The 26,329-nt window shown below is 36.5% G+C and overlaps 1 protein-coding gene across 1 annotated transcript in view; it reads left to right on the plus strand.

The window, feature by feature from the left end:
- The first annotated feature begins 4,115 nt into the window (after positions 1-4,115).
- Positions 4,116-26,329, plus strand: part of LOC125650321 (E3 ubiquitin-protein ligase MIB2-like) — a 27,070-nt gene continuing 4,856 nt past the window's right edge. Inside the window, exons 1-14 of the mRNA XM_056164598.1 lie at positions 4,116-4,186; positions 4,291-4,379; positions 6,941-7,154; positions 7,329-7,500; positions 11,111-11,217; positions 12,121-12,327; positions 15,182-15,309; positions 18,587-18,697; positions 20,609-20,713; positions 21,089-21,272; positions 21,736-21,881; positions 21,971-22,119; positions 22,638-22,794; positions 24,439-24,593. Of these exons, the coding sequence (XP_056020573.1) occupies positions 4,371-4,379; positions 6,941-7,154; positions 7,329-7,500; positions 11,111-11,217; positions 12,121-12,327; positions 15,182-15,309; positions 18,587-18,697; positions 20,609-20,713; positions 21,089-21,272; positions 21,736-21,881; positions 21,971-22,119; positions 22,638-22,794; positions 24,439-24,593 (1,844 nt within the window). The 5' untranslated portion in view covers positions 4,116-4,186; positions 4,291-4,370. The remainder of the gene's footprint in view (positions 4,187-4,290; positions 4,380-6,940; positions 7,155-7,328; positions 7,501-11,110; positions 11,218-12,120; positions 12,328-15,181; positions 15,310-18,586; positions 18,698-20,608; positions 20,714-21,088; positions 21,273-21,735; positions 21,882-21,970; positions 22,120-22,637; positions 22,795-24,438; positions 24,594-26,329) is intronic.

The raw sequence follows: 26,329 nt of genomic DNA on the forward strand, positions 1-26,329 counted from the left end.
GTTTATCTGTCTTTAAATAAACGTTAACAATAGATTTTGCTGATAAATACAGATTCACATTTGTAAACTATAATTTACATTCGTTAACTATAGTTCACAATTGTTAATCCAAGTTTCACAAATTGTGATACTATATTTATCAGACTTGTAAACCGTAGTTTACAATCGTGAAACCGTATTTATCAGATAAACTATGTTTTGCAATCGCTAATGATTGTTTTCATTGTTAATTATAGTTTACGCTTGTGAAACATAGATTATATGTTAACTATGGTTTACAGATGTGAAATATAGATTAACGTCGTTAACTATAGTTTACGGTCCGTAAACTATAGTTCACAGTCGATAAACCTAGTTTATCGACTGTGAAACTATGTTTAGCTCATTTTTGTGAATTTGGTGTGCCATAGTTATGGCCGATGTGCCGTATTATGTATAAATCACGCTTTATAATAATATTTATTGGAGTTGTGAAGTCTGCCACAACGTAACAAAAAATAAAAGAAATATAAGCTCTAAAATTTTGAGGTAAAAATCTCGGCCCAGTATGCAGATTACCTGAAACTCCATTATGTATCGATCATATTATTATGTTAGATTATATATTCTCAGATACACACATGTACATGTCACTCAGTTCCTATGAAATTCTTGGCGAGGGGACCTTCTCAAGTACATCTGATCACCTTCCCGTTTTAGCGGTTTACAATATACATAGCAATCAACATCATCTTACTGAACTTACCAACAAAATTCCAGCATGGCACAAAATATCTAATGACTCAAAGCAAATCTATGAAAGAGAAGTTACCCACCAACTAGAAAAGGTAATGGGAAATAATGTACCAGAGACCCTCCCCGAGATTAATGAATTTTGCGTGTCATTTGTTAAATGTATCACAACAAGTGCAAACACTGTCATTCCCAAGTCTAAATTCAACCCCCACAGTAAACCATATTGGTCAAGAGAAGTTAAGGAAGCTCACGCGCAAGAAAGGAGAATGAGAAGCATTTGGGTTAGGAACGGAAGACCCCGCGGAATGCATCATATATCATATTTTAATTACAAGCGCGCAAAAAGGCGGTTTCGGAAATGTCAATCACTAGCATTTGAACAGTATATAAAGAAAACCTATGCTGATATAGATAGCACAGCCGGCTGCGACACTAGACTATTTTGGAAACTAATAAGTAGACAACGACCCCGGCAAAGCAGGGTATATCCGGAAATTGAGTACGGTAGTATAACTGCAAACACCCCTCAAAGTGTAGCTGATGTATTTGCAACATACTTTGAAATTATATATGCTCCTAAAAACAACAACAACTACGACGAGGAAAACTTGCAAAACATCAATAAATTATATGATATCATCAAATCTGAAAACGAATGCGATAAACGCCTCGAGTATGAAATTTCCGAGTCGGAGGTAAACCAAGCTGTAACTCCCTTAAATTGCGCAAAGCACCGGGTATTGATGGTATCCAAGCGGAACATCTAAAATATGGTGGACATAAAATCACTTTTTATCTATGCAAATTATTTTGTGGAATCATCAAATGCGGAATGATTCCCACTGAATGGAAAAAAGGTATAATTGTCCCTATATACAAAGGGGACAATAAGATTAAAAACTCCCCTGATAGTTACCGACCAGTATCCTTATTGTCATGTCTTTTAAAGGTATTTGAGAAAATACTACATAATAGAATTTCGGATGCAATAATTAGTGAAATTAGATTCCCGAATCCCCAGCAGCAAGGGTTTCAGAAGGATCTGAGTTGCATTACCGCAGGTTTTAATTTACAAGAGACAATAAGTCATTACATTGATCACGGAAGTTCTGTATATGTTGCATTTTTAGATAGTAAGAAAGCTTATGACACAGTCTGGAGAAAAGCTCTCATGGTAAAGCTTTATAAATTGGGGTTAAATGGTAAGATATGGAAAATAATAGATGACTGTCATATCGGTAATGAAAGTACAGTAGCTGTAAATGGTACCATGTCTCAATGGTTTGAAATTAAGCAAGGTGTTCGACAAGGCGTATTGTCTGGATTTTTATATTGTGTTTTCATTAATGATCTATTAAATTGCTTAGAAAGTGTAAGCAGTAATTTCGGTGTGTACAATGTAAAGTCAACAAACCCGACATTAGCTGACGACATTGCATGCTTAAGTTCAAGTCCAACTAGCTTACAAAAAATGTTAAACGTTGCATTTAAGTATTCATGTTTATGGCGCTTTTCTTTTAACGCTCAAAAGTCTAGCGTAGTTATATTTGGTAAGGGTAGACCCCCAACACAGCAAACTTGGAAATTAGGTGATGATGAAATCTTGATCAATGATAGTTACAAACATTTGGGTATTATTCAACATTCTCGATTCAAAACCATTGACCGGACAACGGACAGCTGTAACAAAGGCAGGAAGGCTTACTTTGCAATACGGAATGATTTGTCCCACAACACAAACCCTTTAACTCTTGTTAAACTCTACCGGAAAATAGTATTACCTACCGTATTGTATGGATGTGAACTGTGGAACAATCTAAAGCAAACAGATTTCCAAATTTTAAACAAATTTCAACATTTTGTGACAAAGGATATTCAAGGCATGAAAATTTCAACAAGATCGGATATGTGTGAGAGCATGATTGGATTACATCCCATCATTTCGGAAATAGACAAAAGAAAATTAGTATTTTTTGGAAAGCTGTGTAAACTTGACACTAACTCTCTGTCAACGAACATTTTCTTATTTAGATTATATGACCTTTTGCAGGGTGACATCAAACAATTTTCTGGATTTCTAAAAGATATATACGAAATTTTAATCAAATACAACTTACTACAATATTTACGATCATTTGTTGAAGTTGGTCAATTCCCTGGGAAAAAAGATTGGAAATATATAGTTAAACAGTCGATTCATCACCAACATACGGAGGAATGGAGAAATCGCATGGAAGCCGATCCAGACTTCCGAATATTTAAAATTTTCCACAACACAATCTCTCCTATTAAACTCTGGAAATTTGACTTTTCATTTGATGAAGTTCCACTCATTAGATTCCTAGCTAAACTCTGGACCATTCCACCCATTTCTTTAGGCCAAACCTGCAGAGTGTGTCAGGAGACGTACGACAACCAGTATCAACATGCTGTGTTGGGGTGTCCATCCACAACTTGCATAAGAGATTCTTTCTTTGACAATCTAATTAATAATTTCGATGTCCATTTATATGTAGAGCTTTCGCAGCTCAGTAGAGATATTTTATATTTTATATTACTTGGAGGAGTAGAACCCACAATATTATTAGAGAAAGAGAGCAAAAAAGAATTTATTTGTGTGTGGAGCCACCGCGTGCTATAATAGAGCCTTGTCGCAAAATTTAGAGTGCAACTAAAAGTATAATTATGTAAACATTTATCCATGTACATACGTTTTCTTTGTTATAATTTTCTATCTCTGGTTTTATATATATATATATATATATATTATCATTTTGATTTTCTTTATGTATTCTAAATATATGTAAATGTTACAACATGAAATCTCCACAAGGGGGAAATAAAGATTGAATATCACTGCGGAAACCATTAGGAATCGCAGTCTACAGTTTCCGCAGATCGAAACTTCACGGAAACTACATACTGGTAATCGTTTACGCACTGCGGAAACCAAACAGGGAGCTTCAACTTTGCGGAAACTAGTGATTTTCTCCGTGTTTAATCTCTTATAAGCTTGATTATATCGTGGTTGTATAAAATTATGGGAGTTTGGGTCTATAGTCTTAACTTTACTATAATTTAATTTTACGCAGACTCCATTCTCACATAACTTAGTAGAGCTACAACTGAATCCTCACATTTCCAAACCCCAAGATCAGCATTTTACATTATGCAAACTTTTTTTTTCTGTATGGGATATTGTGTTTGTATGCAAAATTTACAACCACAATTACTATTGGTTGGTTGGTAGTATATTGTTTAACGTCCCGCTTGAGAATTTTTCACTCATGTGGAGACGTCATTTACTACTGGAAACACCACCATTGTAAATTGTATTTCACAAAATTCTATTTTTAATCTATTGATCCAGAAGTTTTGCACTTAAAGAAGGAAGGAAGTTAACTTTGTTACGATAATTTGTACCTGAACAGAAGGGATCCAAGTGCAGTGAAGGAAGATAAAATTCCTAATGTGTTCACTTAAATGCAATTATGTATCAGTTTAGTATTGAAATTAGACATTGAAACTAGACAATATATTCCTTGTGTTATACACAGGTACGTTGCGTGCAGGTAAAGTGATAGCCGTGTTGGGACAAGGAGCCTGCATATACATCTGACGTAAAGTAACAGAAAATGGCATCGGTAAGACAACCATCATAATGTCAGTTATTTTTCTTGCATTTAGAGAAAATATCTTAAATCTAAACATAAAATATTTTTACTTTCGGTTTCGTGTTCCATGAATGAGGTTTTTCCACATAATATTATTAAACCTTTTTGTTTCATTTTGGTAATTACGGACTTTAAGACTACAGTATCACTACAAATCCAGATTAGTACAGATTTCAAACTTTGAACAAAAGAGCTTTTCCTATACCAAAGCACTTTGTACACTCTTAGGTTAAGTAATATCTATCATTATTAAAACAATTAGTAATTATCAATGATTGGTAGTAATCATCGACAGGGTGTAATGCTTTCTGAGGACGGTGTTTCCACTTATATATATATATATATATATATATATATATATAAGGAATATATATATATATATATATAATACAAACATTACAAAATGTTTGGTTGGTATGGACAATCAACAAAAAACAGGAAATCAGATAATCATACTGACAGAGCGATATAAATTATATTTAGAATATTTTCTCTCTCTCTCTCTCTCTCTCTCTGTGTGTGTGTGTGTGTGTGTAATGCCCAATCACTATCATTTCATTAGAATAGCATGAAATGACTAATCACCATCTTGTAATCGGGCGTCACAAAGTGACACATCCAGATAAACTCGTCATTTGAAATAAATTTAAAAGAGACAGGGACTTTTTTTTTTATATCGCTCTATCAGCATGTTTCTGTTGGTTGCTCACGTCACCCAAATATTTTGTTATTCAAGATCATTTTCAGAAATAATATCTAGAAAACGCATGGAAGTCTTTTCTCATCCCCGAATACAAATCCTCGCTAAAAATGTCGAAAAGACTAAACACAGTCGAATGAAGTATATTTGGATAGTACCCCTTTCCGATTTTTTTGCGGCGATAATTTCTCTGAAATATGTGGATTCTCTGTCTATCTCGCCTCGATCAAATTCATATCATCCTTTATCAGTAGAAGGCCATTCTCTAAAGCTTATACCGGTAGAAGGCTCTAAAGCTTACAAAATCCGTGAAACGATTACATAAATCGAAACTGGGATGAGATAGACAGGAAATTCACACATTTTGGAGAAATTATCGCCTGTGGGCAAATGTGCCTCACGTGAATTTGACGTGAAAATTTTAACACGAATTTCACGTGAAAGAAGCACCAAATGATATTTCACACAAAAGTTCACGTGGAATTCGTGTGAATCTCATCACATGAATCACTTCTCATTTGATTTTCACGTGAAATTCGTGTGAAAGTTTCAACGTGAATTTAAAGTGAATTGCTTTTCACATTTACATGTAATATATACTGTGAGTAAGTTTTCTCTTGAAACATGAATGAAGATACTTTGAATGTGTAGAAAAAACCAAATTATGCTTCGAAACTACTCATCGTGGAACCTCACCTGGCTGTCGTCAAATAAGTAAACTTACCTTGATGGTACTAATTATCAAATCCAACCTGTACAAATCAAGATAAATTCTGATGATCTTGATTAGAGGATGAAAAATATAGAAGGGTTATGATAAGTTAAACAGAAACCACTCGTGTGAAACATGTACTAAGTATGTCGTTAAAGTTTTCTATCGCTACCTCGCTCATCTTCGTTAGCCAAAGTTCTACAGTTGTAGAGAAGTGGAGCGGATCGTAAACCCTTGGCTAGCGAAGATGCACCTCGCTTCGCTAGGCAGTAGGCACCAAATCTCTTCGTACTCCAGAAAATTTTAACAACATATACTTGGTCAACAGAATGTGAGAAATAGTGAACTGAAGAGCAATGCGATATACACTAATTAACAAAGTTTATCAGTTAAAGATTTTTGTTAGGAATGATATTTTTAAAAGAATATAAACAAATATAACTAGAAAAGATACTTTCTGTTATAAAAAAAAAAAGCAAGAAAAGGGCTGGCACATAAAGAAAAATATATCGGAGTATTGCATTTTGTGGTTGGCAACATGCGTGTACACTAGCTTCTCTATGAAACTCTATGATAAATCCATTAACGTTTTACAATCAATATAAAACATAAAGGACATTAAGGGGGATGTGGGGACATAAGAAAGGGAACTTTTTAAAAAATGCTAAAGTTTACCTGCATATGGTGTTTATATATCTCAACTGATTCGATACGCAATACCTTGTTCTGCGTATGGCCAATTCTTAAATAGAGGCAGGTTACTGGCAAACAAGTTGATGTTTCAGGGGTTTTAACAGTCTCGTTTAAAGTCAGCATTTCGCAAATTCTATGGTCGTTATAATGATATAGTTTGCCAATACAACATATCACTGGGTCAAATGCTGTCTCACATTTTTCATACCGATTGTTAGGCCGTTCTTGGCACACCAATTTTGATTACGGATTAGTCCGTTTACCTGATCAAGACATAAGGCTCACGGAGGGTGTGACCGGTCGACAGGGGATGCTTACTCCTCCTAAGCACCTGATCCCACCTCTGGTATGTTCAGGGTTCCGTGTTAGCACACCTCTTATTTAGTTATGAGATTGATCACTGTTCGTTATCTTCACCTTTCATAGATAAAACCAGGAGCTCGAGTGGTCAGAGGACCTGATTGGGCATCGAAAAAGCAGGACAGCGGTGAGGGATTTCTGGGTACCATAATATTCGTACCCAAATCTGGATCGAATGATAACAAGGTGACGGTGATCTGGGACTCTGGAATAGAGCGCCGATACAGAGCGGGTCATAAAGGAAAGTACGACCTTAGAGTGTACGACACAGCTCCTACAGGTATCATTCGTATCACTATGTTTTACTTTATCTAGAAAGGCATGATAATTGACAGTGTAAGAATTATCCAAAATATAATCCAGTAAAATAAATGATTTTAAAAATTTTGATTGGTTAGCCCCTGTTGATAGGATATTTGATATCAGTTGTCAGTTGAACTTCTTTTTTCAATAGGCATCGTTCACGATCACATTGTTTGTGATGTTTGTAACGATACACCTGTGAAGGGAATTCGATGGAAGTGTACCGACTGTGAAGACTTTGATCTCTGTAACCTTTGTTACATGAATGACAAACATGACACAGGGCACGGTTTTGTAAGGATTGATACCCAGAACTCTAGTGCGTGAGTATAGCGATATAATATGCAATGGAAGTATGCAAAGTTACGTCAAATACTCTAGTTGTATGTGAATTGGCCACAAAAGTCCTATGCGTGTCGCTCAGGACCGTCGCAGTGAGGGTTCTTCAACGTGCCAACGCCTGCCGCGACACAGAACCTTCGTTATAAGTGTCACAACTGAAAGGCCTCTATATGCCGAACAATTGGCGAAGGAGCAATCACTACCTACATTTATTTTTTTACGTTTTAGGTTTGACACTGCCATGGCACGAGCGGGGCTCGAACTCAAATCAATCTCAGCATACATTTCCTGTTAGAGATCTGAACATACATTTCTACGTATTAGTGATCTCAGACTTGTCTTGCGAATTGTGGGGGGGGGGGAACCAGAAAAGAATGAACCTCTTTAAAATCACCTTCGAATTCATTCTGATAAAGATGCCGATACGCTTCGGTAATTAATACATCGTTTAAATTACACCCCCTGCACGTAGTATACAAGGGGCGAAAGTCGTCATCTTATAAAATATACCCCCACTCAGTTCAACACCCGTTTCTTTACTCTAAACTAACAATTTACAGTAAGTGTTGGTACAATAAAGATACTTCATTTAAGAATTTATTTCATATATTTACATTCTACTTTCATTTCTGTCGGAATTTCCAGTCGTTAAAATAGACATACTATATTGATCAAGATTCATATTCGCATTGTTCACAACTGAAACGCATTCATGAGGAAATGACATCAAATTTTGTAAAGATATCAAAGGAAAAACATTGGAAATTCAAATATTACTAAATGGTTCTCAGCGGATAGCATAGGTCAAAATTTGTGGTACTTGCTCTGAAGCTGATGACTATTCTTTATGAATGAAAGATTCTGGAAGAGATGTTAAACTCCAACTAACCAACCAACCCACAATATTACCTTCCCACTTAGCCAAAATTCTGAAATTTCTACAGGTAAACTGTTTTGGTTAGGTGGGAATGGTGTACAGGTGGAGCAAAGGAAATCAATCACCTGAGACCTATAGTCGATTTTTACATATTTCACAGGTAAATAGGGAGGCATAGGATTGCTAACTGTATCAAGGTAATCACAAGGATTTTAAATCAATTGATTTCTGTTTTTAGTTTCTTGAACCTTTTTTCTTATCTGAATTATATCAATAAACAGCTGATTCCATGAAATAATAATGATGGAACTAAAACTGCGACACACACTTGAATTTTCTCCATTTTCTGCGCATACACGTAGCATGAAAAATTGGTCTTTTGTTGGAATAGAGAACTAGGAATATTTTTCATCATGTTTTATTAATTTTATAAATTGCATAAAGTAGCTTAAAGTTTCTAAAACATGATATCATTATTAATGATACAACATGTGCGTGGTTTACAATTGAATTGTATTAAAATCACTTCAATCATTTTAATGTCTAATTGATATTATTTTACACAATATATAGTATACCAAATTTGGTTAAATTTTACATTTCACACATTCAAAGAATGTCCCGATAATATCACTGTCGATGGAGTAGGTGGGAGGCAGCATCTGCATGCTCCATCACTCCAATGTCGTTCTGACAAAGTCTGTCCTTCATCTGCTGAATGCGCTGGTCCAGCTACTGGTATATCCTTTTCTTGGGTCTTACAATACCCCGGCATCAAGTTGAATCATTTTGGCCTCATTGACAGCCTGCTCTTTTTTAATCATCGGGATGAAGGGGAAGACATTTGGATTGGGTTGTCGACACAACATTCAATTTGTGATGTCATCCTTCCAATAATTATACGTTCGTTGTTCTTGGCCTGTCTTTGTCGAAGTGATTGCAATGACGGAGATGACCTTCAACTCGGGTCTCGGTTACATAGTCCTTACAAGTTGATAAAAATCTCTTTAAACGGGTCCCCTGGGGATCCGGGTTAGAATAGGTCCTCAGTACCCCTTGCTTGACGTAGAAGGCGACTAAATAGGGCGGTCTTTCGGATGAGACCGCAAAAACCGAGGTCCCGTGTTACAACAGGTGTGGAACGATAAAGATCCCTCCCTGCTCAAAGGCCATAAGCACCGAGCATAAACCTAAAGTTTGCAGCCCTTCACCGGCAGTGGTGACGTCTCTATATGAGTGAAATATTCTCCATATGAGTGATATATTATATATATAAACGGTACCACGAGTCCACTGGATTGAACTTTCCTCCATATGCACTGTGTATAATGAAAAAAAACCCATCCCTTGATGGGTTAGCGGGAAACTGGCTCGGACTGCGTTATGAGCGGCAACTTTGAAGTCCGGGATCTAATGTGATGGTGTCATCACAGACTGTCTCTCATGGACTGCATTCTTCAGGAGAGTTAATAAGCCATTGAACCATTAACTGGTGAATTTCATTGCATTAACGTTGACTTCTATTGGCTGAATCCATATACAATGTATACGGTTAAACCTAATCTGGTGTCGACGCTGGGAGATGACCCCATTGTATATTTGATTGCTTTCAGCATATCGTAGACCTCGAGTTCAGCAGATCTTTTAGATTATGATGTCACAATTGCTTAATACGAATACTCATATTCGATTCTGCTAATGCATTTTTGAAATGTTTGAAAAGCGTTTACTTGCCTCCACGGGTGCTAATACATAGCCTAAAGTTGTATTCTGGCCAAATTTTGCCATAGTATCAGATGCTTTCTGATGGGTTTCCTTGAAATGCACACGATACAGATCTGTTTAACTGGTTAGCAGAGTAAAACTTTTCTCATAAGAATCTGATTAGTGTCTTGTAGTGTTGGTAATCATGACTTTGTAGTTAGTGTCTTGTAGTGTTGGTAATCATGACTTTGTAATTAGTGTCTTGTAGTGTTGGTAACCATGACTTTGTAGATTAGTGTCTTGTAGTGTTGGTAACCATGACTTTGTAGATTAGTGTCTTGTAGTGTTGGTAACCATGACTTTGTAGATTAGTGTCTTGTAGTGTTGGTAATCATGACTTTGTAGATTAGTGTCTTGTAGTGTTGGTAATCATGGCTTTGTAGATTAGTGTCTTGTAGTGTTGGTAATCATGACTTTGTAGATTAGTGTCTTGTAGTGTTGGTAACCATGACTTTGTAGATTAGTGTCTTGTAGTGTTGGTAACCATGACTTTGTAGTTAGTGTCTTGTAGTGTTGGTAATCATGACTTTGTAGATTAGTGTCTTGTAGTGTTGGTAATCATGACGTTGTAGTTAGTGTCTTGTAGTGTTGGTAATCATGACTTTGTAGATTAGTGTCTTGTAGTGTTGGTAATCATGACTTTGTAGATTAGTGTCTTGTAGTGTTGGTAGTCATGACTTTGTAGATTAGTGTCTTGTAGTGTTGGTAATCATGACTTTGTAGTTAGTGTCTTGTAGTGTTGGTAATCAAGACTTTGTAGATTAGTGTCTTGTAGTGTTGGTAATCATGACTTTGTAGATTAGTGTCTTGTAGTGTTGGTAAGCATGGCTTTGTAGTCTACATGACCATCACAGCTAAACAGAAACTTTTCTTCTCTTTCGTTCATCCTCGAAATGTGTTTTGTAATGAAACCAAGTGATTGACCTGTCATGTATGTTATTTTTTAACAGCACTCCTGTTCCTCCCAGGACCGGTAGTAAAAGCATACAAGTGTTTGGCCTCTTCCCCAAAGCTGAGGTGATGAGAGGGCCGCACTGGAAATGGAAAAATGACGATGGTGATGAATTCTTCTATAGATTCTAAGTTTCATGATTTGATTCGACCCATGTTCATTGCCTATGTATTAGAAGAAGAAAAAAAACATACGTTCTGTGGTTTGAACTGATTTTTACAAACATTCAAAAGAATTGGAGACTCCACAATGTTCCAAGCATAATTGATAGAAAATTTTAGATAATAAACATAACTTCATTAATTGCATTTACTATTCTACTTAACGTATTTATTTTTAGACTATATTTAAGATTGGTTTGATTTGGATTTACTTTTGCGTATCATCAATCTTCAACAGCTTTTATCTCGATTACACTTTGGCATAACTGCATCTTTCTTATACGACATTGATTTGAAAACTGTCATCATTAATTGCAATGGTTCCAAACCGAAGACAATACCATCCGAGCTGATGCATGATTGTTATTGAAAAGTAGAATTTCAAAAACTTTAAAGTGATATCAATTTAATCATAGAAAACAAAACTTTGTACACAAATACATGTACAATGTATATACTTTCAGGACTCTTATTTTAGCTGCAATTTGATTTTGTCATAAATTCAAATGAGTAAATTCTAATCATTACTGTATCTTTTACGAATTAAGTGCAATTGATGGTAGTAAATGTTTCACGCAAGCTAAGTAATACGAGTAGTAATAATAAATTAATAATATTAACCAACTTGAAATTAAAGCTGCCGTAAATGTAACGTACCCATGATTTCTACATGAAATGGGTTTCGAATGCATGAAAATGGATTTAAACATCAAACCTTGAAAATAAAGAATTTCATACTTTCCCAAAAACATGGTTGTGATCCCCACTTATTTATTCACATGAAGGTCTTGTAGTGTTTAATAACGACATTTAAGTACATTTTTGGTTAACACCTATGAATATACAGGGGGTGAAGGTGAGGTGGGAAGAATACAAGAAGTGGTGACCTGGAACAAGAAGTACCATCGCGGAGGCGTAAAAGTGATGTGGAAGAATGACTCCAGTATGAGCGATTACAGAGTGGGTGCGGAAGGCTGTGTCGACATCATCTTCACCCGGGTGAAGAATGCTACATCCGGTGGAAAATATTATCCAGACCACTTATCTGTTGTTGGTAAGATATGATTTAGAATATTTTTGTCAAATAGATTAAGAACAAAGATTTAAAAAAAGTATCTAGTATACATCAGGACAATACTAAGTTTGTGATTTTTACCAGTAAATATTTATCATGAATGACGAAGTATGTTATTCAAAAGAGTTGGAGAAAGGCACAACAGTGTTTTGTCAGTAGGATAAACTATGAATTTAAGGAATACTGATCTACTCAATGAAAGGAAAAAACGATGATTTTCTCATGCATATTTATGAAAGAATGACGTTTATGGTGGATGTGTGCAAGCACGCGGGAAAAATATCATGAGATGAGGATTTTGTTTACAGTATGTAATCGTACTGAATAGTGATATCGTGTTAGGCATGAAATGTAACTCCTCCTCCATTGCTGTGGTTCTCTCTACCCTGTTTTCCGTTTGATTGCATTTCATCGCTGAATGTGTCCCACCAACAGCCTACAGACCGTCAACGCTTTCATGTCGCCATGTATATTGGTCCGCGTGCATCGTCACGTGATCATGAATACGAGGGCTGTTCGATATGTAATATGTATTGTACCACAGCGCGATAACGTTTTGCACGATTCCGTTGATGATGATACTCTTCAATAGCTCTATTCAATACCTTTCCAACGGTATAAACACAAGCCTTCAGCTCCACATAGTTTTAAACTTATAGTAATTTCAGTACAGCCAGTCGTTGGCCACTGTTGTAGAAATGGTTGGGAAACGGGTTGAGAATATTGAATTATAGCTTATATAAAAGTTCGCACAAAACTGGGTCATTCGGCAATGCAGATTTTTACTGAATTGGGGAAAGTGTATGGGTCTGATAAGGTATCTTATGAGACAGTTCGTAGGTGGAGAAAGAAATTTCTGACTGGCAGAGTTCGTCAAAGATGCAGCAAAATCTGGCCGACCTGTGACTGTAACAGGCAAGGCAAATGTCTCAAAAGTGAGGGAAATAATTGAAAGTGATGGCAGATAAACGATTCATGATATTACCAAAGCTGTTGGTATATCGCTATCGCGGGTGCATTTCATTTTGAAGCGTATTTTGAAAGGACGAAAGATCTCTGCCAGATGGATACCGCATATATTGACAGATGACCAAAAACGGGTACGAGTACAAACCGCTAAGCAATTGCTCAAAATGTTTCCCAAATTCAATCAAAGACAATTTGCAAACATTGTTACTGGTGACGAAACATGGGTTTACTATTTCGAAAAAGTAAGAAAAGTTGGAAAGAAAATATGGCTAACTAAATACGGTAGAAGGCCTGTAGTTGCCAAAAGAATAAGCACAAAGAATGTTCTTTATTGCATATTCTTCTCATGTGATGGTATAACCGTACAAATTCCGGTGCCGAAGGGCAAAGGTGTTACAGGTCGGTATTACCGAGATGTTATACTAAAAAAGCTCAAGAAATATTATCATAAACGACGCCCTGTGTCAGGATTTAGGCATGTTCGTCTACTTCATGATAATGCTCCATCACATGTACACCTGAGGTTGTGAAGCAATTTTTGAAGTCTGAGAAGGTTACCGTCTTGGCACAACCACCATACTTTCCAGATCTAGCCCCATGTCACTTTTTCCTTTTTGCAAAACTTAAAAAGTTCTTATCTGGTCGTCGTTACAAGTCCCGACAAGCCCTTGGCTCAGCCATCAGTCAGTGCCTCAGAGGTCTACCTAAATCAGCGTACCGTGACACATTTCAGATATAGATACAGAGGTTGAAATTATGTATTTCAAACCACGGAGAATACTTTGAAGGGATGTAATGTTCATTTCACTATTTGAGTCGAATACTTTTGAGATATCGTACAATACACATTACATATCGAACAGCCCTCGTATTTCGAAATAAGGCGTTCACTACCCGACTTTTGGTACTATCTTAGCAAATTGGTATATATATAGTATGTAGAGTAAAGGGAGCTAATAGCAGCCATTTAAATTCTCGGTTGCTCGCTTCAAACTCTCAAAACTTCGGTATTAATCGTAATAATTAAATGTTTTCCCAGTCGAAAGCCAGAATATTGTTCTGTTTTATATTGCATAAATTGTTTACCTGACTTCACAGAAACTTTGAAGAAATAAGTCCAACTTCCGAAAATTTGATCGCCGTCGTTAACCCTACACCATTTTCTCCATGCGATTTTCCTTCATTACGTTGGATTTTATGCATCCGTTGCAGTCCAACTTAGAATTACCGTTTAAAATATAGCTACTTGTGGTCACCCTCACAATATTTGAATCAATTTTAATCGTCCGTTTCGGCAGATCAGATTCGTTTTGATCTTTCTCTCTCTTTAGGTTGAATAAAAAAAAACCTAACACGGATACTACTTACAGATGAAATTTCAAAACTGCTGTCAAGATGACTAAAACGCAAATACGTTGTTTTTTTTTGTGTGTGCCATACAGCAGAGAAAAAACTAACTATACTCTCAGTCTGAGTGACAAAAACAACATAAAGCACAAGGACGACAGACTGAAAATTGTCAAATTTTCCGAACAGCTTGCCCCTTCAGCAGAGCTGGAGATGAATGATTACATAAATAGATATCACAATAACATAGCAAAATCGTAACTATAAAGCATTAAACTAAAGAACTAAACAAACGGAATAACTAGGTAACAAAACATATGTCTAGTTTAGATAACTCTATATAATGATTGAATCTAATGGCCTATACAAAACTCGTCTGCGCGCTTTCATATCGGGCGGTAAGTGTAAACCTTAATTATGAAGGAATCAAAAGACAAGTTCTTTATATATGTGTATTTTCCAAAGGATGATATTCCTACTAAAATCTTGATATCTATATATAATTCAATTTCTCTAGATGTCGAAAAATCCGGAATTATCCTTCTAAAGTCTGGAGACAAGGTGCGTGTTAACTTAACACAGAAGGCCTTCAAACAGCTACAGGACAACGCGATATACGGGGGATGGGATGTCAATATGGACCAGGTTAGTTTTAAAGTTATAAAAATGGTTAATTGCTGTCTCATACAATAGATTGGGTCAAAATGCTCTAGGTTTAATTTTGTATCAATGTGTTGCAAATCCATTCGTTGCTAAAGAATAAACATGATACTGTAAATACTGTTTAATCCGACGTGCCAAGACCGTAAATTAACCATTAATCAGAGGGAGGCAGTCACTGAGGCGGGGTCTAATCCGAATGCCGAGACCGCAAATTAACCCTTAATCAGAGAAAGGCAGTCACTGAGGCGGGGTCTGGGGCCAGAGTTTGTGCAAAATCCTTGAGTCTACAAGACGTTGGTGTTTTAAATATTTAAAGTGCTATTTTATCGCCAATGTCCTTTGAAATAATAGCAACCAATTTCACCGACACAGGACTATTTGCACTCTGAGCTATTTCTATTTTCGTTGCATGTGTCTGTCTGTTTGTGTACTGATTTTTGAGGCAATCATAGAGGCTCATACGACTGTTGCAGTAACATCAAACGATTTTACTTCGACAGTCTTGATCCTAATACAACATATTTTGGAATTCCCATGGACACAGATTGTGCTCTTTTATTAACAGACCTGTTTATGTAATCTTATGAAGCATAAATTATTCAAAAACTTCTATGTAAGGAAAAGAAATATCTTGTTGTGGCCTCAAACTGACATTAAGATACATCGACGACGTTTTATCTTTTAACAATATTCATTTTCATTCTTTTACCGTACGTAGTTGTTAAATACCCCAGTGAACTTAAAATAAAAGACGCGACAGAGTATTACACATTTGTTTCATATTTGAATATTTTATTGAACACAGACGTCAACTGCAAACGAACAGCTCAACTTTATGACAAACAGGATGACTTCAGCTTCTCCATTGTCAACTTCCTATATTTATGTAGCAATATTCCATTATCATCTGCATATGGTGGTTACGTCTCCCAGCTAATTCCATATATGGGATCATGTTCTGCGTATGATCAATTTCTAATACGAGGCAGACTACTGACAAATAAATTGGTCTTACATGGGTTTCAATAGTCTTGTTTAAAGTCCGCATTTTGCAAATTCTACGGTCGCCATATGCAAATAAATCCTGTCATTATGTCGAATGCGTGTTTTATACAATTGTGCGGTCGTTATTTACGTACTAATTCCGACTACAGATCACTCCGTTTACCTGGTCAAGATAGATGGCCGCTCTAGTGGCTGGTCAACAGGGGATGCTTCCTCCTCATAGGCACCCTATTCTGCATGGGGTGCTCCCAGGCGTCCGTGTTTGTCCTACTCACAATTTTGTATACTTTATAGCTTAAGATTATGATAATCACCGTTTGTTATCTTTACCTTTTTCCATATTAACGTATACTAGAATTCTATAACAAGAATTTGATATATCGGTCGCAATGACTCATTGGTAGAGCGTTCGCTTCCTAACTGGGAGGGGGGCCTCCGTGGCCGAGTGGTTAGAGCATCGCGCACAAAATCACACGGCCTCTCACCTCTGGTCGGCGCGGGTTCGAATCCTACTCGCGCCGATAAGTGAGAAAGTTTACTTTCGGAAGGTCGGTGGTCTCTTCTCAGGTACATTGTATCTGGGTTCTCTCTTCCACCAATAAACACTGGGCGCCACCAGATAACTGAAAAATTGTTAAGTGTGGCGGAAAACAGCAAAACAATCAACAATAAACAATCCTAACCGGGAGGTGATGAGCTCGTGCCATGATCGCGCCAAACCTAAGACGTAAACATGGGTATTGAGTGCTCCTTTGCCAAACGCTCGGCATTTAAAAGTGAGAATCAGGGTCTTTCGGATATTGCCGTTAAACACGGAGGTCCCGGTCACGGCAGGCGGTGGCACGTTTAGAACCTTTACTGAGATGGTCGTAATTCTAAGCTGTGGAATTCACCTACAAGTGGTGACGTCTCAATGACTGAAAAATTCTCGACGATACGTAAAACAAACAACCAACTATATCTTAAATAAGAGGTTGAATATATTTACTGTTAATATTTAGTATGTCTCACAATTTGAATAGCTTGCGTCGTAGAGAAACACCCAACTAAACGTTAAAACAATGTTCATTATTGCAGATTGCCGTGTTAATCACAATTCAAAATTTTCTTAATATTTGGCAACTAACAAATATTGGGAATGGTTAAACTTTTAGAAAATAAGCGTTGACTCAACCTTGAAACATCATCTATAATATAACAATCCAACGTTGAAATTATGTGGAACTTCGATGTTGTTGTAACTTCTAACTCAAATTTCAGACATAGTATTTTCAAGCTTGTTCCCAAAAAAATTAATCATTTAAAAATGTTGCACCTTCAATGTTGTTTAAACTTTGGAAGTGTGTTTTATGGTTTTTGTGTTCTTATTTTATCTTTCCGCGGTTTTCAACATTGAATTATAGTTGTTCAACATCTCAACCACACTTCCATGTATTTCCAACGTTGAAATAAAAGAAACCCGCGTATGTTACTATCGATTTTAAAATATGACTTAGTATACTTTTTTCGAAAATTACCATGCTTGCAAACTCGATTTATTACACCCCTTCCTTCGACGGTTGATTGCTATATGTCGTATCGAAAGGTAAATGGTAGCTTGACATTCTAGCACGCACACAACCTGCCATCGTCGGTTACCTACGGGTGCTTCTAATCGATTCTCTCCATCATATGAGGGAGCGTGTGTGGACTCAAAACCGTGGTTTGCGACGATGACAACCTGCGTAACATCCTACTTTTAAAGTTGGGGTGGTAGCCGGAGAAGATATGACTTCACAATTGTCTGAAATTTTTTGTCAAGCAAACAAATTTAAAATAAGATCTAAAAAATGTTCTAATCCAAAATGGGGGGGGGGGGGAGTCATCCTTGAACAGATCCAATCAGGCTAAAGTGCAGACCTGAATTATAAATATGTAGGTATATTCAAAATATAGGCCTGTACTTTAGTAAGATTGGAATACATAGCTTTAATGCTTACATTTTCACTATCGTTCAATACTTAAAAAGAAAAAAAAAGGGGGGGTCACAGTTTGTATTTGAAAGTAACGGACAATGCATGTAAATATAACAGGTCTGCCTGCTGATGCTACCTGCCTGGTTGTTGTTTGACGAACTCAAAAGAATAGTTTTCAGTTCAAAAGGTCGCTATATCTTATATAAATATTTATTTCAATTTTGTGAAGGGGTAGGGGGTGCATATTTGATGTCTTGTCTCGAATTTGTGTACTTTTCTACACATTTTATGTTTTTCAGTGCATTAAAGAGTTGGGCACAATTGTGCAGATTTTGTATAATGGGAAAACTTGTCGAGTGCAGTATGTGGATGGCACAGTCTGGAGTATTAACAGAGTCGCCTTGACAAAGGTTTGTATCTGTAGAGTATTAACAGACTGACCTTAAGTAGAGCTTGTATCTGTAGAGTATTATCAGACTGACTTTAAGTAGAGCTTGTATCTGTAGAATATTAACAGACTGACCTTAAGTAGAGCTTGTATCTGTAGAGTATTAACAGACTGACCTTAAGTAGAGCTTGTATCTGTAGAATATTAACAGACTGACCTTAAGTAGAGCTTGTATCTGTAGAGTATTAACAGACTGACCATAGTAGAGCTTGTATCTGTAGAATATTAACAGACTGACCATAGTAGAGCTTGTATCTGTAGAATATTAACAGACTGACCATAGTAGAGCTTGTATCTGTAGAATATTAACAGACTGACCTTAAGTAGAGCTTGTATCTGTAGAGTATTAACAGACTGACCATAGTAGAGCTTGTATCTGTAGAATATTAACAGACTGACCTTAAGTAGAGCTTGTATCTGTAGAGTATTAACAGACTGACCTTAAGTAGAGCTTGTATCTGTAGAGTATTAACAGACTGACCTTAAGTAGAGCTTGTATCTGTAGAATATTAACAGACTGACCATAGTAGAGCTTGTATCTGTAGAATATTAACAGACTGACCTTAAGTAGAGCTTGTATCTGTAGAATATTAACAGACTGACCTTAAGTAGAGCTTGTATCTGTAGAATATTAACAGACTGACCTTAAGTAGAGCTTGTATCTGTAGAGTATTAACAGACTGACCATAGTAGAGCTTGTATCTGTAGAGTATTAACAGACTGACCATAGTAGAGCTTGTATTTGTAGAGTATTAACAGACTGACCTTATGTAGAGCTTGTATCTGTAGAGTATTAACAGACTGACCATAGTAGAGCTTGTATCTGTAGAATATTAACAGACTGACCATAGTAGAGCTTGTATCTGTAGAATATTAACAGACTGACCATAGTAGAGCTTGTATCTGTAGAATATTAACAGATTGACCTTAAGTAGAGCTTATACCTGTAGAGTATTAACAGATTGATTTTAAGCAGAGTTTGTACCTGTAGAGTGAAAGGTGAAGATAATGTACAGTGATCAATCTCATAACTCCTATCAGCAATACAATATAGAGAGTTGGGCAAACACGGACACCTAGATATACTAGAGGTGGGATCAGGTGCCTAGGAGGAGTAAGCATCCCCTGTCGACTGGTCACACCCGCTGTAAACCCTATATCTTGATTAGGTAAACGGAGTTATCCGTAGTCAAAATTAGTGTGCCAAGAACGACCTTACAATCGGTATGAAGCAAGTCAGACAGCATTTGATCCAATGATATGTTGTATTGGCAAACTAGATTGCTATAACGACCATAGAATTTGCGAAATGCTGACTTAAAACGAGACTGTTGAAACCCCAGCACCATCAACTTGTCAGTAGCCTGCCTCGATTTAAAAACTTATCATACGCAGAACAAGCTCTTGCGAATCAAATCAATTGAGAGATATAAACACCATAAGCAGGTAATAATGGAATAATGCTACATAGAATATTAACAGAGTGGCCTTGACAACCGTTTGTTCAGTGAACCAAGCTGATGTCTAAAATAAATTGGGCAAAGTTTTTGATTGATTCTCTAATATCTCATGAAGTACTTGGGATTATAGACAACATTTGTTGACAATGTAGATGAGTTGAAAGGTACAAAATGTGGTATAAAATGCCAATATTCATTTTTGTATTAGTCTGAATTTGGTACCTTGTTGTGAGAATTACAAGCCTTTCTGGATGCATACCTAGAGTAACCTCTGGATCTCCTCATTCCATAATAATGCAATACCGGTTATTTTCATAATCATGATAACATCATATTAGTTTATTCAAACTCTTTGATTCATATCATGCTGCAATTATTTACGATAAAGACGTTTAGATGTTTCTTTTCATTAGATCCATACCTTTACACGAGGAGAAGCTGTGTCGATCCTGTCTGATTATAACGCTGTCAGGGACCTACAAAGTGGACATGGTGGGTGGATTGACGACATGAAATCTGTAAGTGTCAGGGATTGTAACTAACTCAAATCTGTGTAGTACCTAGATATTGCATGCAACGTTCAGTCATAATTACGTCGCTCGATTACGACCTCAAAGTGCAATTTTGTGACATGACTTAATGATTTTCATCGAAAATTGAAACATCGTGTCTGGAGTAATGTTACATAAGAGAAAACAGTTATTGGATGTATTGAGGAATGATATAACTTACCCTCGACGTTTTTAGTATCAAAAATGGAAATCACATTTTTTATGCATAGATCACCAAAATACGTAAGAAAGCAACGAGACAACAATGTAAGATACATGTATCATAATATGATTAATTAACTTTTGCCATAAACATTACTTGATATCATATTTACAATTCAGGCCCTTGGAGGAATTGGGCGTGTTGTGGATATAGACCAGGATGGAGATATCCACGTGAAGATTGATGAGAAAACATGGGTTTTCAGTCCAGTTTGTATCCTGACATTAGAAAATCCAGACGACGCAACCAAAATACCCGCCATTCCTGCCGCAAAATCAATTGATTCGAATACATCTAAATATGGTATTTGATATAGCACTAACTATTTCAAATGATTTGTACAAATGAATTTGAAAGTGGGTTTTTTTTTTGTGCAAAAGAAAATTAATAATATTAGCAAAGTTTGTTAGTCTGCATGTTGTATGTCACATTTGAGAATTCCCAGCATTTTAGGCACAAAATTTAACCTATGCATGGCGCTCAGGGTCGTAGCAGTGATGGGTCTAAATTGTGTCAACGGTTACCGCCATCTTAGTTTTAAGGTAATATCCGAAACACTATCTGGCAAATGGTGAAGGAAGAGTCACTACCTATGTCAAACGTCTTAATTGCAGTAACACGGGGATCGAGAAATGAACCCAGACCTCTCTGTAGCGACACGAGTACCCTAACTACTTGGCTACAGCTACTGATGACTAGGAAAGTAGTATGCTGAAATTAATGTTTATAACTTGTCATTTTTGTACCTCTCTATTGATTGGTTTAGATGTGTCAGAAGGAGTGGCCAAAATATATGCGGACTTGAAACGAGAACAACCAGATCAAGTTGCTGGTCCTGTTGCAATTTTTAAGGCTGCTGGTCAGGGCGATCTTCAAACTGTGAAAGAAATCATCAGAAAATACCCAGATGCGGTGCTTATATTTCTGGAGTTTTCGAAGTGACATTTCGTTTCACTACTTCACATAAAAGCTGTGTGTTTATGTTTTTCTTTATTTTATAGGTAGATAGAATACACGACGGGACGACAGCTTTGCAGATTTCATGTTACGAAGGTCATGTTGATGTTGTGGAATTCTTACTAAAAAGTAAAGCGAACCCTAATGTCAAGGACTCTGATGGTGACTGTCCACTACATTACAGTGCTCATGGGTAACAGTTTGCTAAAAATAGCACTGCAGTATTAGAATGATAGATAAAACAGTCAAAAGATAAATTAACAAACTATAAGCTATTCCATCACTGGTAACTTGGCAGCTCCTACATTTATTTGGTTATGGCGTAATGTGTAATGGTGAGTTTTACTCTTTAATGTAACATTTCTCAATCACAGATTAGATGTATGTTTTAATTCTGAAGCGTTACTTTGGGTTCAAATCAAGTAAGTGAATCGCTTAAAACTTGTAATCGAAGAAAACGCGGATCACAGCTTTCTTAAATGAATACTAGTAGACCAGTACCAGAGACTGATCCTCTTTGTTCGGTCACTAGTTATTCTTCCTGACCTAGGTCAGTACTCTGGATAGCTTAGGACAGTAAGACAATTGGTCCAGCTCTGGCTTTCCTCTGAAACTAATCATTCTCTATCTGACCTTATTGAGTTTGGTCTTTATCTCCTTGTCGCTCAGATCTTTCAGAATCTTTACAGTATATAATTCTTGTTATAATAGAAATGAACCTAAAGCGATGGAAACACTCTTGAAGAACGGTGCTGTTGTTAATCTTGAAAACAAGAAGAGACAGACTCCTCTGCACATATCTGTTGGAAAGAGTAGCCATGAATGTGTCAAAGTACTGCTGGAACACAAAGCCAATCCATCGCTTAAGGTACATATGAATTGCTGATAAAAAATATCAGAACTAATGTGTATTCCCTAGATAAGGGATTCGACTTGCTTTTCTACTTTTTACATTACCCTTGACTAACATTTACGGTAGTCTGCCCGTCTCTTTATCCTTGTGTTAAAACTTTTAAAATCATTGTATATGGTGATTAATTGATTATTTGTATTTACGTCTCGTCGAGAATTTTTCACTCATATTGAGACACCAGCTGTAGGTGAAGTACCACAAATTTAGACCTATGCCTAGTGCTCAGGACCGTAGCAGTGAGTGTCCTTTATCGTGCCAACGCCTGCCGCGACACGGAACCCCCGTTTTTAAGGTCATATCCGAAAGACCCGTGATTCTCACTTCTAAATGCCGAGTATTTGACGAAGGAGCAATCACTACCTATTTTAATGTCTTAGATTTGACGCGTTGTATATGATGAAGTGAAAAGTCAGTTATAAGACATAAAGATCACAGTCATATGTCAGAATCAGGAGTGGACCCATGATATTTTGCCAAGGTCCTTCAAACTGAAGATAATCTTACAATGACCTGTCGCGGTAGCTCAGTGGTAGAACATTGGTTTGTTGATCGGGAGGTCCTGAGCGTTAGCAAAGGTCAAATTTGTGGAGATTCACCCACATTTGGGGACGTCTCAATGAGTGAAAAATTTTCAACGGATGTAAAACAACCAACCAACAAATTACAATTACCCGAAAGAAAAACAAAGTCCTATAAAACGTTGTGTGTCCAATAGCCAAACGTACATAGTACATGTATGTTTAGTTTGTGTATGATTGTGGTTTAAGGTAATTCCACTCCTCAAGAATTATAGGTTCAATCTGATATTTGATTGTTGATTCTTCAAATAATATATCTCTGTAACAAATAAAAATGATAAAACAAGTATGTTGCGGTATTAATTTTTTTTTTAGCATTTAGTATATATATATACCTGTATCAACGTCAGAAAATTTCAGTTTTCTTTAAACAGCATTATCAAAATTTCACAAGAACTGGTTAAAAGGATATGATGGTATTCATAACAATTTCATGAAACTGATTCTTCAAAAGATATACAAGATGTTTGTGAAAAATATTGAAAAAAATCTATCGCAAAATGAACTTGATAATATATCTCTGTAACAAATATTATCAATGAAAACAGAGTTATTGTCCTTGGATTCAATATAATTGATAATTCATATATTACTTAGACTTTGGAAATATCTTATGGTTAACAAGATTTTTTACAATAGCAATTTAAAAAGACTCCAACAAAATTTATGTTCTTGTCATGCATAAATCTTATTAAATCATTGAATTTGCGAAATCTTATGACGTCACAGGAGGGTGGAACTATGTTAAACGGATACTCATAAGCAATAAATTTTAATGATATGTAATAAGTATTTTTGCGTATTTCACATTGAAAAATGGCAGTGCATGGCAAACTACCAAGGGTTATGACACCCACCCACTCATTTGGATCCCCCATCCGTCTACAAATCATGTATTTACAGAACGTCCAATTCTGGCTGTATCAAGTTACTTGCGGGAATAAACTAAAAATGTATGAGATTGTGCTCTTAAAGCATCTGTGTATCAGTTTATGCTTAATAAAATACTTATACTATTTAGGATGATAATGATGACACAGCAATGCATGATGCAATAAGTCAAAATCAACCCAACATTGTAAAGGATGTTCTTGGAAGTCCACTTGCCAATTACAAAGAAATCAACACGAACAGCTTCAATGTTCTGCAGTGGGCAACCATGAAAAATTCGAAAGTGTGAGTAACATAAGCTTACATAAACTGTATTTGGTAGTTCACAAATGTTAATAGGAAACCATAATGTTACAGTAACGTTTTACTATTACGCAATCTGTCAACAAATGGAAGAAATGTTCCTGCCAGCTTTGAGGATGATATAATTATACGGCTGGATCAGCATTTCATGATAATAAATCGATGTTAGTGTACACGGTCAATGGTAATGTTCGGACCATATATAGTATCACAACTCGTAGCTTAGTACTGCTACAGGAAAGCATGCCTTTTGTCTTTTACTTATCTTTGTGTTAAAAGAATCAGTATTAGATGATGACAACTACATCCTTCTGCATTCCTATACAGGATATTTCAATGATACTCACAGAATCTGTATACGGGTGGTTAGGGTGTTCGCTTCGTAACAGGGAGGTTCCGTACTCGATTCTCTATCCCAGCTTTAAACTCAACACGTTTAACATAGTTAGTGATTGTTCCTTCGCCAAGCTCCCAACATCAGAGGTGAAAGTCAGGAGTCTTTTGGATTCGACCTTAGATACGGTAGACATTGGCACGATACAGAACCCTCACTCCTACGGTCTTCAGCGTCATACATAGGTCAACATTTGTGGCACTTTACATACAAGCTGGTGACGTATCTACACGAGTGAAAAATTATCAAAGGGGACTTTAAAACAACAACGAAACAAAAACAAAACGGTAGACATTAGAAGTAAACCGACAGGCCGACCGCGTCACGTCTTATGAATATGCATAATTTACGAGTTCTATATATATAGACCCGTTTGACCTCCTTTGTTGACAGGTGTCCATAATGCTTTCCGTATTCATGATCCTCTTAGAACCATGACCATGTGCTTTAACAATACTCGTAAACCATCGGTAACAGTGGCGGATTTAAGGGGGGCGCGGCCGTCGACCCCCCCCCCCCCTCCATTTTTCTTTAAGGTAAATCGTGTTCTCTTCTTTGGAAAAATGTAAACGATAAAAGAAGCAATAATTTCTTCCACTCTCGGAGAAATATATGATAAAATCTTTTGATTTCTCTAATCACTTTTATTGGGAGAACTTGCACTTTTTCCAAAAGCCCTTATTAAAGCCCTTATTAAAAATGACAGAATATAGTAAGAATGACTACATAGGAGACATATTTCAAGTCCTATAAAATCTGTAAAATCCAGGGGCTTCGCTCCCTGGACCCCCACTCCTAGATTGAATACATGTATTTTGTTTAGGGATAAATCCGTTTACCTGAGCAGGATATAGAGCTCACGGTGGGTGTGACCAGTCGACAGGAGATGCTTACTCATCCTATGCACCTGATCCCACCTCTGGTGTGTCCAGGGGTCCGTGTTTGCCCAACTATTTTGTATTGCTTATAGGAGTTATGAGATTGATCACTGTTGGTTATCTTCACCTTTATAGGAGTTATGAGATTGATCACTGTTGGTTATCTTCACCTTTATAGGAGTTATGAGATTGATCACTGTTGGTTATCTTCACCTTTATAGGAGTTATGAGATTGATCACTGTTGGTTATCTTCACCTTTATAGTAGTTATGAGATTGATCACTGTTGGTTATCTTCACCTTTCATGCATGTACTATATACATGTATCTGGAATTTTTTTAATACCATTTTGCAAGAATGAAATAATTTGAGCGTATAGTATTTGTAATGTTACGTTTTAACTACATGTGTTTATGATATATTGGCTAATTGAGTATGGTTTTGTT

The sequence above is a fragment of the Ostrea edulis genome, chromosome 5 (assembly GCF_947568905.1).
Source record: "Ostrea edulis chromosome 5, xbOstEdul1.1, whole genome shotgun sequence".
NCBI classification, from domain to species: Eukaryota; Metazoa; Mollusca; class Bivalvia; order Ostreida; family Ostreidae; genus Ostrea; species Ostrea edulis.